Source organism: Camelus ferus, chromosome 11 (assembly GCF_009834535.1).
Source record: "Camelus ferus isolate YT-003-E chromosome 11, BCGSAC_Cfer_1.0, whole genome shotgun sequence".
In the NCBI taxonomy this organism is placed as follows: Eukaryota; Metazoa; Chordata; class Mammalia; order Artiodactyla; family Camelidae; genus Camelus; species Camelus ferus.
The window spans coordinates 74,485,892-74,504,720 of NC_045706.1; the positions used below are offsets into that span (position 1 = coordinate 74,485,892).

At 41.4% G+C, this 18,829-nt stretch overlaps 1 protein-coding gene across 5 annotated transcripts in view; it reads left to right on the plus strand.

Moving 5' to 3' along the window:
* MTR (5-methyltetrahydrofolate-homocysteine methyltransferase) overlaps positions 1-18,829 on the plus strand; it is an 89,244-nt gene that overhangs the window by 17,734 nt on the left and 52,681 nt on the right. For all 5 annotated transcript variants that reach the window (XR_004324167.1, XM_032491922.1, XM_032491925.1 and 2 more), the window contains exons 10-15: positions 242-303; positions 1,323-1,390; positions 3,215-3,294; positions 5,865-5,977; positions 8,973-9,113; positions 10,250-10,435. Coding sequence is in view for 4 of the 5 variants with exons in the window: in XM_032491922.1 (XP_032347813.1) it covers positions 242-303; positions 1,323-1,390; positions 3,215-3,294; positions 5,865-5,977; positions 8,973-9,113; positions 10,250-10,435 (650 nt within the window). In the remaining variant the exon portion in view is untranslated. The remainder of the gene's footprint in view (positions 1-241; positions 304-1,322; positions 1,391-3,214; positions 3,295-5,864; positions 5,978-8,972; positions 9,114-10,249; positions 10,436-18,829) is intronic.

The window sequence follows — 18,829 nt, forward strand, 5'->3', positions numbered from 1 at the left end:
CTTTCAAATGGAAGAGAAATAATGGACGTTTATTGTCCTCTGATTTTTCATTTGTTTGTTTTTTGGTGTGGCATCTCTATACTTAATATGTTTAATATTTAGTATTCTAATCTGTTTTTGTAAGTAATCACCATTTAATTACAGATTAAAAATTTGCTAACCTTTTACCCTAAAGCCTTTACAAATACTATGATAATTTGTTAAAGTAGTTTCTGATAATGATTAAAATATCCTTTCATAGGTCTTCCCAATACCTTCGGTGACTATGATGAAACTCCGCACATGATGGCCATGCACTTAAAGGTCAAGAATCCTCTTTCACTTGGTTTTTAAGAGACAGAGGAATGGAATTTTTGATTTAGAATATTTAGAAGCAGACTTTCCCCCTAAAGAAATCCCAGTGTGTATATAACAAAAGCTTAAGATGAATTAAGATGGTGGAGGCAGAGTGGTGGGGCTCACTGTCAGCATCCTCCACAGCTGTTACTGGTGGCTGCTGGAGAATTCCCAGTGAGGTCCAACCTGCAATAACGGGGATTTGGCTCTTCTGCAGCCCTCCCACTGCTGGGTGGAGTAGATGTCTCCCTGCTCCCCATTGCCACCTCCCCCATCTCCCTCCTCTCCCACGCCCCTCCCATCTTTGAATCCCCGGTCATGAAACCATGCTGCCCACTACCCCTACTTATTACTAACCCTGTGTCTCTTTTCCTTATTCCTTGAGTTTTTAGCTTATGGCTTACTACCCTTCTCTCCTAAACTGTTTCTGCCTTAATTCTTAGGATTTCCGTACCTTGTGTGGATGCTCTTTGCAGCACTCTGACATCTCAGTTCCTTGACTTCCTCTCTGTTATCTTGTCCTTCAAACCAGCTGTGGGTAAATTCCAGCCCCAACTGTCCAATACGTAGCTTCTGTGGCATGTAGTTATCGGAGCACTTGAAATGTGACTGCTGTGCCTGGGGAACTGAATTTTTAATTCTTTAAGCTTAGGTTTTAGTCGACTTGAATTTAAAAACTGACACTTTGTGTTATTTGAAAATGCATTATTCAGCTCACATTCATTCTGCTCAACATATGGGTAGAAAAATCTTTCTTTTGATCAAATAGGCAAATAAATATCTCATTACATTTCATAGTATTTGAAATGTTTCAAGTCTTATATCTAAGGCTTATGAATGCTTTGTATCTGGAGTTAAGTATGTTTAGCTCTCTCTTAAATGTAAAATTAGTTATTCAGGAAATGTAGCTCTCTTCTGCAGAATTGGTAGTGGTGAACTTAGAATTCAGATGAACTCTCTGAAGCTTTTTCTTTCCCTAAGTGCAGGATTTTGCTATGGATGGCTTGGTGAATATAGTTGGCGGATGCTGTGGCACAACACCAGAGCACATCAGGTGATAGTCACTTCTGCATGTTTTACCTTCTGTGCCCTCAGAGTTCATGTGTTGAAGTCCTAATCCTCAATTCCTCTGAATGTGACTGTATTTAGAAATAGGTCCTTTAAAGAGGTAATTGAGGTTAAATGAGGTCATGTGAATAGATCCTCATCCATTGTGACTGGAGGGAACACAGACACACACAGGAGGGATCATGTGAACACCAGGGAGAAGGGAGAAGGCAGCCAACTACGAGCCAGAGAGAGAGGCCTCAGAGGGGACCAGTCCTGCTGACACCTCGATCTGAGACTTCTAGCCTCCAGAGTTTTGAGAAATAGACATTAGTATTTAAACTGCTCAGCCTGTGGTATTTCATTGTGACAGCCCTAGCAAACTAGGGTACTTCACATTATGAAAAATTCCAAAATTTAAAGTACAGAAGTAATAAAATGAACCCCCATGTGTCTATCACAGTCTCCTTAATTTTCTACATTTTGCTATTCTAATTTTCTCTTATTCTCCAGCTTTTTTTCCCTTAGACTATTGCAGAACATAACCTAGATAGCTTAGCATTCTGCCCTTAAATACCTGACTAATAATTGAATTCTCAAGGAGGGGACGGCTCTTATTTCTTGGGCAAATGCATGCCTCCGAGGGGAGGATATAGCTCAAGCGCTAGAGCACATGCTCAGCATGCACGAGGTCCTGGATTCAATCCCCAGTCCCTCCTCTAAAAATAAACAAACAAACAAACATACAAACAAACCTAATTACCTCCCTCCAAATAAACAAATTTTTTTAAAAATGCATGCCTCCATTAGAATCTCTTGTGAAAGGAAAAGATGGTAAGCAGCAAGCGCCTTGAGGTCTAGAGAAGTGTCTTCACCTGGACTGGCCCAGTCACTGCTTAACCCGCGTTGCTGAGTGGGCACGTGAAGGAAGTGCATGAGACAAGGGCATGGTGAAGGGCATGTTCAGGTCCCTGTATAATTTTATAAACATCTTTTAAGTAATATCTGAAGGCTGTCAGTTGTTGAAGATAGCTTACCTTTGGATCTCTTTTTGTTTTTAAGATTATCTCCCTTATAAAAAGAGTTGTTTTAAAAATATCTGTGTGTGTGTGTGTGTGTGTATCTACCTGTCTCTCTCTATATATGTTTGGTGCTTTTACTTTGACACTGACATTCGCATACTAATTTGGGAGGTGTTCGTACTGGTCCTGATAAATTTAATGGAGTATCCAGATTTTTCCAGGTAGATCAAAGACATAATTCATTAAAGCTGATAAGGTTAAGAAACTATAAATAATTAAAACAAATTTTTAGGAGTAATTATTTTGGAGTTTTAGTGACGTATTACTCTGTACGCTCCCTTCTATGTGTGTGCACTTGAGAAAAACAGACCTAAAGGGTTTAATTTCCTTCACCCTTGACCCTCCTTTCCTGTTTGCTTTTCCTTCCCAATGATTAGGCCTTTTTTTTATTTTAAGCTCCTGAGTGAGGAGGGAGAACATAGTTCACGTGTGGATTTGGTGCAGTAAAGGACACCGCAGGTTTGGAAGGGAGGGGTAGAGTCGCTGTTTGCACTGTGCAGGCCGTCGCGTCTGGGCTCACGTCTGAGCTCAGATGCCGGTGCAGTCAGTGCGCAGCAGACTGGGCAGATACAGAGGCACTGAAGATTATAGATTCGTTTTCTGCATTACTGAGAAAACTAAAGAGCATAATTGCTGCTTCACATTTGGAACTTGGTATATAATTATGTTAAATAGACTTAATTTCATAGCTGGAAATTAGTTTATTTTATTCTGAATTAATGGATATAGTGTTTTCTCTTTTGACTCAGAGAAATCGCTGAAGCTGTGAAAAACTGTAAGCCTAGAGTTCCACCTGCCACTGTTTTCGAAGGGCATATGCTACTGTCTGGTAAGTTGTAAAGATATGAGGTTTATGATTTCAGAAACCATTGGAGATTAAGTTAGTATATTTAAGTTGTAGTGATGTTTGTGCCAAGGAACTTTTTTATTAGGCCAGAGGATAGTACTTGTATTTTTTGTCACTTGAATAAATTCTAGTAAAGAACCCTTTGTTTTTTTAAGAGTGGGAGCGGGAAGACATTGACTTCAGGGAAATGGAAATGAAGGCACAGATAGTGCCAATTAGAATGATTGTGCACTGCTTTGAAAATACACCTAGGTCACCACAGCCTAACAATTTAAATTGTCAGATTGGCTGCTGGTCCCTGAAAAGTCCACATAGCCCAGTTTCAGGGTTTTGTAATGATGGCAGCTTCTTCCTGGAAAATTTTGTTTCCTTCTGAAACACCATAGTCACACTTTTACATTGACCATGTGTTCAGGACTTGACAAAGAATTGTGGCGTTTGTCATTCTGTCTTGTTCTCAACAGCCCTTTGGGGTAGGCATCGCTCCTTTTTCAGAATGAGTTTTTGTGTTCAAATAAAGAACATTGGTAAAATAGTTCATCAAAATAGTTCATCATGCCAACTATTACAAAAATAACTTTAAATTTAAATTTTTCCCACAATACTTTAATGACGTAGTTTTAACTAGTATCACTAAGCAAAAAAAATGTATAAACAGATTCTTAGGAAACCTGCAAATAGCACGCGAGGAATTATGCACTCTAACAACTGAGAATTTAACACTTCTCTGAATGGATACCTTTGTTCCGCGTGTTCTCCTAAGAAAAGTGAAACGAAGTACGAGTGACGGTGAAAGTGATACTCACTGTTCTCGCTCAGAACATGTTGCATAGAGTTAATCCCAGTGAGTGAAAACGAAGTCGGGTTAGAAATACGCCTCTTCAGGCTGCCCTTTCTTTGCTTTTATACTCCAGAAGACAGGACAAACTAGAGGAGAAGGGATTTATGATTTATGACACACCCCCTGCCTCGAAAAAGTGGCTTGTCAGAGAGGATAGTTTATTTCATCCTTAGATCTTACAGCTATTAATTGAGTTCAGTCAAGGACTAAGTTAAAATTGTCAACATTTGCCAAAATTGAAACAGGAAAGAACCATTTAGTTATAATTTTTAAAAAGAATTGTAGGAATGAAAGAATATTTCTGATTTGAATTTCATGTGCTATTTCTAAATTGTTTTTAAAATCACCTGCAATTAGATTTTAGGAATGATCACTCTTTTTAATTGTTCTTTTATAAATTGCAGACTTGAGAAAAATTTGGTTTTTATAACAGATACTTCACATTCATAATTGATCAGAAGTGCTTTGTGTGAAATGCTTCTAGGGCAATGACACAGGGTCCCTCAGCATTTAAATGTTGGTTTCCCTGCCTGTCTGACTCGGGATCAGGGGTGCCCTGAGGCCAGCGTGGAGGGTGAGGCTGTGAGGATGTTACCAGTGGGAAAGGAGATCAGGAGCCAAAACTGGGAGCTGACAGTCTCCCCGGTCAGGGAACAGAAGACCTGTAATACTGTGTTATTACCTATCTTATGTTTACTATTTTTCCCTTCCTCAGAGCTGTTTCCTCCCCAGCCAGTTCTTTGGCAAAGGACTCGAAAGCCTCTTTTATTAACAAGAGCAGCTGTGATTTGTGATTGCTGGCACTAATTTTATGCTCATCAGTGTAGTCTCATTTTACAGTAACATTGTGAGGCAACTACTTTACGGACTGTCCTCTGTAAGTTCAGAGGCTCTGAGGGAAGTCTCCTGGGTTGTTTGCTGAGATGGCTGTGCAGGGCTTGGAACCCTGGGCTGCTGTCCCCAGAGCCTGCCTGTAACCATCGAGCAGGACTCCTGCAGCATAACACTGGAAATAGAATGAGTAAAACAAAAACAGTAAAAGGCCTTTTCCTGCAGTGCTACTTTATACTGCAGGTTGCTTTTCACCTCCACTGATGTGGGTAGTGGACCCACGTTAATTCATTTGATATTTGCCCTGAATTGGCCTGTAATGGGGAGACGTTGTGGCCCTTTGGCCAACAAGGGGAGAGAAGCAGAGAGCTTGGGGCCGACTGTCTGCCAGGGCTCCGCCCACACCCCTCTCCCTTTGGCCTCGCTGGGTACCGGTTGTTGGCCTCTAGATCCACACACACTGCTGGTGGGATTAAGGATGCTTGCTCCCTCTGGCTTCAAGCCCACGTCTGCACGGACAGCTGCGAAACAGTCCTTTCTCACCTCATGGCTTTTGTCTCAGACTCTGGGTTAAATAAGATATGATGATAGTTTTTGCTTGTTTCTCAGAGCTGTGTGATTCAGCTTTTTAGAGAAAATCGCAGTTTAAAGCCCTGAAATATTTCTTCTTTTGAGAGTTCTGGTTATAAACATACAGTCTTTGTTGTGTTTAAGTATCCCTGGGGGGAAGGCCACGGTCCTATTTCCACATTGAATCTCCTGTCTAGTCAGACATGCAGTGGCACAGAAATTTCTTCTGTTTCTCATGAAAACATTTGTTTTTTGTCGCATATTGTCATATGCATTTTCAGAAAGTTTTCAGAATGCTTCTCCTTTTAAGGTCTGGAGCCCTTCAGGATCGGACCGTACACCAACTTTGTTAACATTGGAGAGCGCTGTAACGTTGCAGGATCCAAGAAGTTTGCTAAACTCATCATGGCAGGAGATTATGAAGTGAGCATCTTAATGAAACCCTTGAGGCATCTGCCATGTTTTTGGCTAAGACAGCATGCAAACAAAACAGCTCTGCCTTTGATGGTTATTAGCAGAGCTGCTGGGAAGTGGGAAAGGAACGGGGAAGTGTGTCTGCGGCAGGCTGGGCTGGTGGGAGGATGAGGCTTCAGAAAATCCGAGCTGCTGCTGTCAATATTTGTCAGAAAGTACTGCCCTCGGGGTTTGAAGTGGGATGAGATTGGAGGGATACCGATTCTAGCTGTTCCTACTAATTGTGAAGTAAATTGAAAAATTTGAAGGTTCTCTTCATTTTTGCTTCTCACAAATCTTTCTAGGGAAAGGGAAAGCCAAGAAAATTCCCACTCATTTCCTCATGACCACTTCAAACACGGACAATGTTGTACTGTTGATTCTGTTAACTGTGAACTAAAATAAAAAAGCAAACACAAGAGAATGGGCCTGGCCTTGGAAAGTTTGCAGGATGGCTTAGCCATAGTGCTCTTCAGCTCAGTCACTCTGGATGAGCAACATTTAATCCAGGTAGAGCCTACCCTAAACACCTGGACAGCATTTTTTTCTCTTATGCAAATACGAAGTTAAAAATGGAGGAATTTGGTTTGAGCTTTAGTGATTTTTATTTTTCCATCCAACTTCTCTCGTTTTAAGGTTTTGCAGCCTTTAGGAAGTAGACCTTCCTACAACCAGTCTCAAAGTAGACTTAGTTTGAATCATAAGGAAAAGGCACATGCATCATCCTTTGTGGACTTGTTAATGACTACTCCACGGCACCCCGCCAAGGTGTCCCTCTGTGGACACCTCAGTAGGGCCTGGCTACCTGGTTACCTGGCCGACAGTCCACTTCCCTTCGTTCCTGCTAGTGCTCAGCCACCATGTGCTTCTGCCGTGGCCTCCCCAGTTCAGAATTTTTTACGGGGTGGCTTTTTTTTGCATATAGGATAAAACCCAAACTCCTTAGGACATCATCCAGTCCTCTCCACTTAGGCACCAGACCTCCTTCCATCCTGATTTGTCATCTGAACGTTCCAGGAGGCTTGCTTCTGCCTCAGGGCCTTTGTCCATGTTTGTTCCCTTCTGAAATCCTTATGATCCTTTATGGTGTAGTGTTCTTCAGCTCTCAGTGATTCTGTTTACACTTTGATTCTTAGGACCGTTCTGTGCTCTCAGCTCTCAGATTTGATAGATTTGATGCTGAGAACAGGTGGCGTTTTAGGAAGAAGACAAGTGGGAGTGATAGCTCTCATTTAACAAGGTCTGATTACATACATGCCAGTCACTGTGCTAAGCACTCGTGGGATTCCTCATGTAGTCTTCACAGGCCTTTGAGGTAGGCCCTGTTGTTCTCTCCATTTTACACATGTGTTATTGGAGGTTTGGGGAGGTTAAACACCTCTCCTTTTGTTTCACAGCAAGTGAATGATAGACCCCAAGTCCACCAAAGCCACGCCCTTCCCACTCTGCTGTCTCTGCCTGGAGGACAGCGGGGGAGGAGGCAGTGAAGCGGGAAGGGGTTCGGTAGGAATGCCTCCTCACTGGACTCTAGTTTCCCCTGCGTTAGTGACCCCTTACGGCTCCGTGGTTAATAAGATGAGCACTGACCCGAAAGAAATTCCGCTGCTGTCTTTTTGCTTAACTTGTACATCTTTAAACAGATCACTTCGTTTCTTTGAGCCTGTTTGGGAATGTTGGCCCACCAAGCGATTAATCTTTGGCTCTTACAATTTAGAAAAGTCAGGTATTAGCATCTCTGTAAACCCTTTAAGAACAAGAATTGTGACTTACACTTGTTTTTATTCTTATACACGTTGCTGATACCAAAAACATATTTTTGATTTGTTGAATTTTATTTTGATCCTTTTTCTCTGTGTACCTTGGGTCACTACGAATGGTCTTTCCTTGTGACTTGTGCCAGAAGGTTTCATGCCTGTTCTATCACAATGATGGCTAAACATTTCTGTGGTTTCCTTGGCTAAGAAAAAATTAGGACAACATCAGAATCTACTGTTGATTTTATCTTTGCTTATTTTTTTTCCACTATGAAGTGTACAATGAAGACTTAAACAAAATAAAGTCTCAGTTGTCCCAGTCAGCTAGAAAGTGTTACCGAACACGTTTGTCTTGCCCAGCACTATTCAGAGGAGAGCGGGAGACACATGAGACCTTTCTAGATTTCTAAATGCTTGAAATCTGTTTCAGAGAACAAGCTAGTAGTCATGAAATCATGAGGAAATAAGGTAGTACAATATGTGGGAACGTTTATAATTGTTATGGAAGTTTAGAGATAGTAGGTCATTGTGGAGTAGACAGTGTTTCTCAAAGTATGCTCTCTGGAACACTGATCTTACTAGATATTCTTTAAATGATCGAAGGTGGGAAATGTATCTTGCACTTGGAGATTTACAGCACATGATAGTGTTAAAGGATTTGAAAATCCTTTTAGCATAAAAAAGTTTAACTCATATTTCGTGTAACTTCTGTCAGTAGTGTGCAGTGAATACTTTGCACATTTCAGTAGATGCTGAAGAGTGATACACGTTTTGGATGGTTTCTGTAAGGACTTTTCTTGGAGGAGATGGGACTTGAGCTGGGTCTTAAAACAGTATAGGAGGGAAGGAGGTTGAATTCCGAGCAGAGGGAACAGCATGCTCGATGCCACAAGTAGAATCGGATTTGACTGGGAGACAGTGCCAGTGAGGAAGGAGTACCTACAGCTCAGTTACGTAGGAAGGCAGGGTGGGTCCCAGGGGGCCTGGAACTCCAGGCGAGGCATTGAGGTTCTTCTCTTGAGGAATCAGAGCCTCGGTGGATTCTGACACCCTGTGATGGAAGAGATGTTAACGAAAGCTTAACCTGTGACTATTGAGAGTGGGCTCATGGTCGGGGAGGCTGCCTAGTTAGTCCAGCGGTAAAGGACTATTGTTAGCCTTCCCTGAGTCACCCTCTCCTAATGCTGGTTTCTGTTGAATTCTTTCCTCAGGAAGCACTGAGTGTTGCCAGAATGCAGGTGGAAATGGGAGCGCAGGTGCTGGACATCAACATGGATGATGGTATGCTCGACGGTCCAAGCGCAATGACCAGATTCTGCAACTTCCTTGCTTCTGAGCCTGACATTGCCAAGGTCGTACCGACTTTTACTCGTCAGGGGAATTAGCGTGTGTTGCTCTGTCACTCTTTTAACTTTGTCAGTTTCCCTTTCCTGTGTCATCTCAGACACTGGTTTTCTGATTTTCTGTCTTGAAAGCCCAGTGGTTTCTGATCATCAGTTTTCTCACTTCATGATAGCCTTCCTATATCAACCAGACTTCAGAGAGAGATGTGACTTCAGCCTGGCTGTTTCCAAGGTTTCTGGAATTGGTCACAAGAATTGATTTGAGTTTCCTCAGATGTCTGGATAGGCTAAGAACCAACTTTTCATGCCTTTGAAGGATATACTTACCTGTTCCTATCAGAATGTTGTGTTGCTAACAGAGACGAAGGAACTCAGTTCTTCCTTTTTGCAGGAAGAAGAGACCTTTTTAGGCTAATCAGAGTAAGACAAAATTATAAAACGAGATTAAATTAAAGTATTATGCCATCTTTTACATTTGTTCTTTAAAAGATGAAAGTTAATTTTTGTGTCAGTCTTTTCAAAAATTTTAGGTGGATTCTGAAAACTTTAAAAATCTAACTTCATTCCTCTTATCACTGAGTTTGTGATAAGTGATTTTTGAAGTTTTTGGGCATTTTTTAAAAGAAACTTCCTAGTGCTTTGAGAGATAGGGCTGTCATTTTATTCATTATAATTTATTCTAACTTACACATTATTCAACAAATGTGTTAAGTTAGAAGTCTTGTGATAAGCAGTGAATTACATTAACCCATCCTTCATTTGTGTCTTAACTCCCTACTAAAAAGCCTCATTACTCCTCTGGGAGTAAATATTTTGAGAATTTGAGGTGCAGAGAAGGTAAATGACTTGTCGAAAGTCAGTCAGAATCAGGGGGAAGCCAGTGAAATGACTTCAGTGGTTTCATTTTGCTGCTATGACCTTTTGAGTTATCAGTTTCTGGCCCATGTGTGTGGTCTCTTGTAAGCCAGGAATTATGCCAAGTTTTTTGGGCTTTAAGAATAAGATTAAAATCCTGCCTTTGTCACACTACTGTTATTTGTTAATTATTTCCCTACAGAAGAAGGAAGGAATATCTGGGAGCCGTTGGAAGGGAATCTGTGCTGACGTGTCGTCCTTCTGTGATTTCCTTGCCCTTCTGACTTCAGGTGCCCTTGTGCATCGACTCTTCCAACTTTGCTGTGATTGAAGCCGGGTTAAAGTGCTGCCAGGGCAAGTGTATTGTTAACAGCATTAGTCTGAAGGAGGGAGAAGAAGACTTCCTGGAGAAGGCCAGAAGGATTAAGAAGTTCGGGGCTGCTGTGGTGGTCATGGCTTTTGATGAAGAAGGACAGGTGAGCGATTTCTTTTGATCCGGCCCCGTTGTGTTACACAGGCTTAAAGCAGTGCAAGAGAACTGAGTCCTGAACAGATCTGTACATCATGTGTATGCGTATACACGCACACACACACGTGCATGCCTCAGAGAGATTGTGGGTTGGGTTCCAGGCCACCATAATAAAGCAAATACTGCAATAAAGTGATTGTTTATGCTATACTGTGGTCTGTTAAGTGTGTAATAGCACTGTCCAGGAAGACGACATATCTTAATTAAAAATACTTTATTGCTAAAAAATGTTAACCACCATCTGAGTCTTCAGTGAGTAGTAATAGCAGCAACTTCAAAGATCACTGATCACAGATCCCCATGAGAAGTAGAAAAATAGTGGACAATTCTGCATTATTGAAAGAATTACCAAACTGAGACACAGACATGAAGTGAGCAAATGCTGTTGGAAAAATGATGTCAATAGAGTTGCTCAACGCAGGGTTGCCCCAGACCTTAGATTTGTAAAAAATCCAGTGTCTGTGAAGTGCAGTGAAGTGAGGGGTTTCTGTAGATCTGTGTGTGTGTCCACACAAGTGCATACATACATGAGCACACATACTTACATCTATATACATGAGAATTTGATTATATAATAAAGTCTTTGTATCAGTTGAGAAAGGAGTTGTTCAATAAATGCTATTTGAATTACTGTCTATGCAGCTGTAAGAAAATAAAATTAGAGCCCCATTTCCAACCATATACTAAAATGAAATACACATCAATTAAAGATCTAAATGTAAAAGAAAAATAAAGAATATATGGGAAAATATTCATGTAAACTTGGAAAGCCAGAAAGAAAACTGATAGACCTGTTTACATAAAAATGTAAAGCTTTGCATGGCGAAAGATAGGGTCCTGTTTGCAGCATGAGCAGTAGCGGTGAGTTAGTATCCCTGGTCTGCAAAGAGTTTCTATAAATCAGAAAGTAAAGCGCCCCAGACAGTTAGTTCAGTAGAAAAAGGAATAAAGGAAATGAATAAACAATTTATACAAAAAGAAATACATGGGCAATAAACCTATGAGAAGATACTGCACTTAGTAATGATTAAAGAAATAGAAAAATGAAGCAATAACAAGATAATAGTTTCTTTTGTGAAATAGAGGAAAAAAGGAAAAGATTGATAAATGGCAATTCTCATATTGTCTTGGAATCAGAGGGGCAGTGGGAAGCTTCAGATGTAATGATCGTTTAACCTGGGTGATGGGTGTGCAGTGATTATTGTTTTATACCTCACATGACTTTCATAAATACTTTTATGTCAATTCAGGATTTAATTTAAAACAGTGTTAAAAAAGAATCCATGCCCTATAATTCGGCCTCTTCCTGGGAGTCTTATGCTAGGTTGAGTGCGTAAGGGCATGTGTTCACATGCATTGTAGTGCTGCAGTAGCGAAACACTGAGAAGGCTCTCAGTGTCCATTAGCAGGGGAATGCTTAACTCTGGCTACATGCTGGGTAGACTACTGTGTAGCAGAAAGAATGAGGTGATGGAACCATGTCTAAAATACATTGAAAAGTTAAAAAATGTGGCAGGATCCTGGTTTTATTTAATATAAAAGGATTTAAATGGATACACGTGTGTTTATATAAACAGGAAAAAATCTGGTAGTTGTTAACTGAAGGGTAGAGTTGAATTGACTTCTTTTTTTTAATATATTTGACAAGTGGTAGTGTTATATGTTCTTCTTCTTTCTTTTCTCTGTTTTTTGTATTTTTAAAGTAAAACCTTTTTTTAACTAAAGTATTATTGTTTTGTACAAAAGACTTATTTTCATCATGAGGAAAACTCACATAATCCAGAATAGTGCAAAAGAGAGATAATACTGATAATGAACATGTACTGAACTTTCGGTTGTCCCAAGCAAGCACACTCACAGGTTAAATCAGCTTTTCCTCCCAGCATGTAAGTGTTAGTTGTATATTATTATTTTTGTCCTTTTTTACGTGAGGAAACCAGAACGCAAGGAGTTTACCTGACTGTTGTCACAATGGTAGCGAGCAGTTGTGTGAGGATTCGGACCTAGGAGATGTGGGTCTGTGCTAAATGGCGGCATGCAAGAGTCCAGGGTAAGGCTGTCAGGGAAGAGTTGGCTATTTCAGAAAAGGTGGTCTTGAGAAACCCCTCTTAGGAGGAAATTTGAAAACCTGAATAAAATGAGAAAGCCATGTGGACATTTAGGGAAGGAGAAGAGGTTCTAGAAAGTAGAACACTTTGTATGCACTACTCTTCTGTGACTCCCCTGACTCGACAAAGGCTTGGCATCTTCTCATCTTAGTAAATACGGATTGCGATTCCATCTTCCATGGTTGCATTGTTCTCCAGTGTGTATCTTTTACTTAGCTATTGCATAAGTCGCAGTTGTTTCTAAGGTTTTAGCAGCATGGACAATGGTGACGGGCATCCTAATCCCGCAGCCACTCCCCCGTAGAGTGATTGTCCCAGGTCGTAGAAGGGGGTCAGTAAGACAAAGGGTGTGCGCGTTTAACATTTTGGTACGCGTTGTTAAATTGTCCTCCTGAAAAGTTGTCTGGTCATCTTCTACTACTGGCTTAGTGTGGTGAGACCTTTTGACATTATTTTTACTGAAGGTATATATGCAGTTAAAGAGACAAATAATTCTTTTTATGAAAAACAGAAGCCATAAACCCTCCAGATCCTCAGAGGTAACCACTTACAGTTTAGCTAAATCTTGTATCATTTTACTTCCTTATCTTCAAATTCTGGTTTTAGTTATTATTTACTGCCTTTCCGTGGTGGTTAAGGATTTGACTTTTTCACCATTCTCTACCCCAACTCCACACATCTTTGCTTTTACCCCCCATCCTTCCAATATGGTTAATTTTAGTTGTAACTATTTTGGCACTTATATTTATAATAAGCAGTGTAAAATCTGAGCCATGTGTAGTATGCCATGATTCCTTTTCCTTTTCTGCACCCTGTTTGTTCTCCATGAAGTTAATACGTACCTTTTTGTTTGCTTTGTTTCTTAAGTATTTTCAAACTGTCCCCTGCTTGTGTAAATTTCCAGTATCCAGTGTATCCAAACACATTAAGTAGACCGTCTTTTTAATTTCTTGGAGACTTCTCTCCAGGTCTTCTCATACAATCTGGAAAGGTGCTCCTCAGGCCTCCTGCACAGCTGTCACTGAGATGTCCCTCCCCATCATCTGGGCAGTTCTTCTCACCCCCTCTCAAGTGTTCAGATCTCTTGGTTTAACCTCTCATTTGGGAAAGTGTGTTCTCTGGTAGCTTCTTGTGAAAGAAAACATGGCAGTAAATATTTTGAAACCTTACGTGTCTGAAAATAGCTTTATTCTCTTATACTTAATTGACAATTGTACGGGTGTTGGAGTACAGGCTTGAAATTGTTTTCTCTGTGTTCTGAATGCACCGATCCATGATCTTCTAGTTCCCGTTGGTATCGGTGAGAAGTCCAGTGCTGTTCTAACCCTTGATTCTTTTTCGGAAACCTATTTATTGTTCCATTTTCTGGGTGCTTCTTGGATCTTCTATATCCACGGTGGTTTGAAATCTCATGGTGGTGAACCATGTGTTTACGTTGGGTGCTCAGCAGGCCCTATTTGTCAGGAAGCTTATGGCCACAGTTGCAGGAAGCTTCCTTGAATTTTTTATCCTCTCTCGGCATGTGTATTATTCAGACACTAGGTGTTTTGGAAAGATGGCCGAATTTTCTTATCTTTTCCCTCCTGTTTTTCAGCTCTGACATTTTGCTCTGTTCTATGTGAGATTTCTACGTCGATACTTATCTTCCATTGAGTTTTATGTCTTCCTTTATCAGGAGCTCTTTTTTGTTATCTAAATGTTCTTTTTCAAATTTTTATAGCAACCTGTTATTGTTAAAATGGAGGCAGATATCTTCTCTAATTCCTTCAAATACATCTTGAGCGCCTAGTGTGTGCCAGGCCCCGAGGAGCCAGCAGGAAACAAAACCTGATCCCTGCCTTTGCGCAATTTATGTCCTTAGGGAGCAAAGGAAATAAGAAATGAAGACACACACACACAGACACACACACTCAGACGGTGTTGAGTACAGAGAAGGGTTGTGGGGAGGGGGAGGGTTATGTGAGTACCAGGGTGAGGGCGAGTGCTGTGTTATGGAGGATGGTTTGGGACGGCCTTGTGGATCATGTGACATTTTAGCAGAAACCTGACTGGGGTGAGGGAGTGAACTGTGTGAAAATGTAGGGAAGAGTATTTTGGGCGGGGGGGCCTTGAGATGGACACATGCTTGTCATGTTTGGAAACCAGCAGGGAGGCCAGTGCAGTACAGCTGGGGCAGAGGGGAGAGGAGGAGATTGGGAGGTTATGAGGTTAGAAAGGTAGCAGGTCATGTCACGTTGGGCCTGGGAGACCGCTTTGTTAACACTTCGGCTTTTCCTGTGAGTGAGCTAGGAAGCCACTGAAGGCTTTCGAGCAGAGAAGTGAACATGGTCCAATTTATGTTTTAAAACTACTCTGGTTCTTTGTGGAGAATGGTCTGTGGGGAACAGGCAGAACCATTGGAGGTTGTTGCTGTGGTCTGGATGACAGATGACGGTGGCTAGGACGAAGGCAGGAGCAGTAGATGTGAGAAGTCGTCTGTTTCTAGATACGTATTTAAGGTAGAGCCAGTGGGACTTGCCTTCACACTGATCATGAAAGAGAGGAGTCAGGGATGGTTTTCGGGTTTTGGGGCCTGGGCATTTGAGCTAGGGAGGACTGTAGCAGCCAGCTTGGATGGGGTGAGGAGAAGTTTGGGTCTACGTTTACAGTGGCATGTTGAGTGTACGGTGGTGTAGGTGAGCCTGGCTTTCGTGGACAAAGTCTGGCTTGAAGATGAGATGCCCTTACTTGGGGATTATTTGTTCATAGATGGTATTTAAAGCAGTGAGACTGAGTTCACCAAAGGAATAACTGTAGAGAAGAAGTCTTGGAGGTCTTGGAGCCATAGCGCTTAATGGTTGGGAAGAAGAGGAGACACCGTGAGAAGGACTGGGGAAGCGGCAGCCTGTTTGGTGGGAAAGGAACCAGAAGGAAGGGTTCACCTGGAAGCCAAGGGGAGAACAAGCTTCATGAGGGCATGACAGTCTCTTCTAGATCAGGTAGAGGAAACCAGGAATTTACCGTTGGGTTTAGAAATGGGGTAGTTTGCGATCTCGCTGTGCTGTCTCCAGGGAGACGAAGGCTTAACTGAAGTGGGTTCAAGAGGGAATAGGAGAATTGTAGGTAGCAGGTATTTACTATTTCGGGGGAGTTTTATCATAAAGGGGAACAGAAATAGAGCAGAAACCATAGATAGATATGAGGTAATTAAAGGGTGTTTGTGTGTGCGTGTGTGTGTGTGTGTGTGTAGATGGTGTGACAACCAGTTTTTAAAAGCTGATGAGAATGATCGATCTGGCAGAGGGGAGGAACTGATGCATGCACAAGAGAAAGGGGTCACTTGCTCAGTCTGTGACCTTGTGAGTTGACAGGGCTGGTGATCAGTGTGCAAGTGGAGGGGAGGCTGTGCGCTCACAGGCTGTGGAGAAGGCCGAGCGTGAGTGCAGACCTGCGGGCGCTCCTAGAGGTCAGTGTGCAGGGCGTCTGTGACCACCGCCATTCTCTCAGGGAAGTAGGAGGCGGGGTCAGCTCTGAGAGCGAGAACCGAATGTTGTGTGTCCACAGGGAAGGGCAGTCACTGCCAGTGCTTTTAAAAAACGTGCACCCCTGGGCTCCACCCCTTGTTTCTGACTCATCTGGTCTGGTTGAGTCCTCATAGCATCCACATGGGGGTAGCTGCCATCCCACTTGACAGAAAGCCAGGCCAAATGGCCAGGACGTGACGGAGCCAAGTTTTGACCCCTGGCCTGCCTCCTTTGAAGACTGGTGCATGTGTCTAAATCCGTTGTTGTCTCCACTGCACAGTGCTTGATCTCGTCTGAGAGCAAACGTTTCCAATTTAGATTTGAACGTGACCACAAATAAAAAGCAAATGTAGGGGAAATTTTTTTAACTTGCTAGTTATGAAAGAATGCATATTAGAGCAATTTTAAGGTACTGTTTTGTCCTTACTAAGTTGGTAAAAGTAAGCTTAAAAATGATCATGATCTGTGCTGGTACAGCAGTGGTGACCAGAAAGCTGCATTCACTGTGAGTGTAGTGTCAACTGGGACAGGCCTTTCGAAAGACACCATAATACATGTCAAGAGAGGCGTAAAAGTGTTCATACCATTTGAGCTAATGATCTCACTCCTGGGAAATTATCCCAAGAAAAGCATTCAGCAGCATAAGAATACTTACTATATATACAAAGACTTTTTGCCAGCTTTTTATTGAAGATACAATAACCTAAAGGCCTGGACAGAAATTGATAACTTAAGTTACATCATTCTACTGAAATATCCAGAGTTTTTTGGCATTAGCTTTGAAGATTCTGGAGCAGCATGACAGTGCTTACAAGATATGAATAAAAAAAAAATAACCAACAGTTACATAGACACTGTATGTGTACGTGTATGTGTATAGCTGTGTAAAACTACATTTGATAAAAATTGGAGGGAAATGCTGTGAGGAGAATAATTGTTAGAGTAAGGTGGTGAATTAAAGATGCCTTTTCAAAAACTGCTTTTCCTAGTTAAAACTACTTTTACTGTATGATTATGCACTTATATATGCTCATTGAAGAATTGTGGTTAAGTGTTGAAAATTATAAAGAGCAAAGCGAAAAGTCGAACACTCGAAAAGTTCAGAAACCAGCAATACAGATATTTTGATGCAAAGGCACTTCTGTCAGTTGAGTTCTTAACACTGTTGGGTGTAACAATCAGTTAAGAACCAAGATTCACTGTGCTTGGATGACACCATTGGTTATAAGGAGAAAGCAGCTCTCTTTAGTGGAAAACCATTATTGCAGCCAAACAAAGCAGAGGAACTCAGACGTGCTTTCGTTCCAGTACACGGTGGCTGTCTTAGCTGTTTGTGATCTGCATTGCAATGAAAACCAGAGTCAAGGCAGCATCAAGCCCAGCTGTGACGGAGAGGACTGGCTCGGAGATTTCTGGGTTAGAAGGCAAATAAGGAAGCATTTCTGTGTTGCTGTTGTTAGTAGTTTTGATCAACTGATATTTTTAACCCTAAAATAACAAAATATACATGTTTTTGTAATATGTGTAAGATTATATAAAATACGATAAAGAACATTTTATTATTGAAATTTCTATGTGAAAAATAACTTACCACTACTCATTTTCTAGATTTACTTCTCCTTTCTAGTTGACGTCGTCATTTTTATATGACAGGTTTTGGTAAGTAAGGTTTCTCAGAAGCACGGCATCACATAATAGCACAGACTGTATTATTTCTGTTTGCACATCTGTAAACTGTATAAAAGAAGAATCAACATCATCCTGTAAAAGATTCATTATATTCAGCACAGTTTCCTATGTTAAAAAGACTTGAAAATAATTTTCTAATTTATGGAGAAATAATGTCCCATTAGGATATTGTTTAAAACTTAATCCTAACCTAGAAAATAATGAGGAATTGGTATCTTGGAGTCATTTAAGAACATGATACGCCTTTCAGTCAAGTTTTGTAGTTTTCCTTAAGTAGGGAATCTCAAGAGCATTCCTGGGTATTTTGTGTTGTTTTATTGTGATTTTGGCTTATTTTTCTTTTCGTAAGCATTTTTCCTTTGGTAGTGACTTTGTAGATTTTTATGTCATAACTGAACTCTGTTAAATTTAGTTAAATTGATACTGTTTTTCAGTTGAGTATTTTATGCCTTCCAGTTGGGTATGCACCACAGTATTATAAATACGTAGTTCTAGGAAACCAACGGCAGTGTTGGTTAGTTTTCCCTTTGTTTTCACCCTGCTGAAGACAGGTGACCGAAGCCTAGGAGTTGACTCTCAGGTTATCTGCTTTGGCCCTCTCTGGGCTTTGTTAAAACCTGACATATACTCCTGCATTTTCAGGGGCCTTAGAGGTCACCCTCTCTGGCTAAGGTGACGTGATTGAGTGTTTCTCTCCTTGGGCCTTTCCTTGTAGGATGGATTGTGTTCTAAATTCTCTGTTTGTGAGGCAGTTTCTCCAGATTACCTTCAGAGGTGGGAGTTCGTGGAAGGGGTGAGGAGCGCAAGGCCTCCCAGCCACACTTGGTCTCAAGACCACGCCTGGATGTTCGGTCGTCTTGCAGGATTAACGGCACAGCATGCAGTTGGCACACCTCTCACACTGAGTCCCAGCTCCCCGACACGTGCCTGGCACCCCTCTTTGTGAGGGAGAAGGTTTGAGTGGGTTCATTTGCTGCAGTCAGGACACAGTGTTGCTTCATCCAAACCTGGTGGCTTTGTGGAGTAGGATTTTCCCACAAA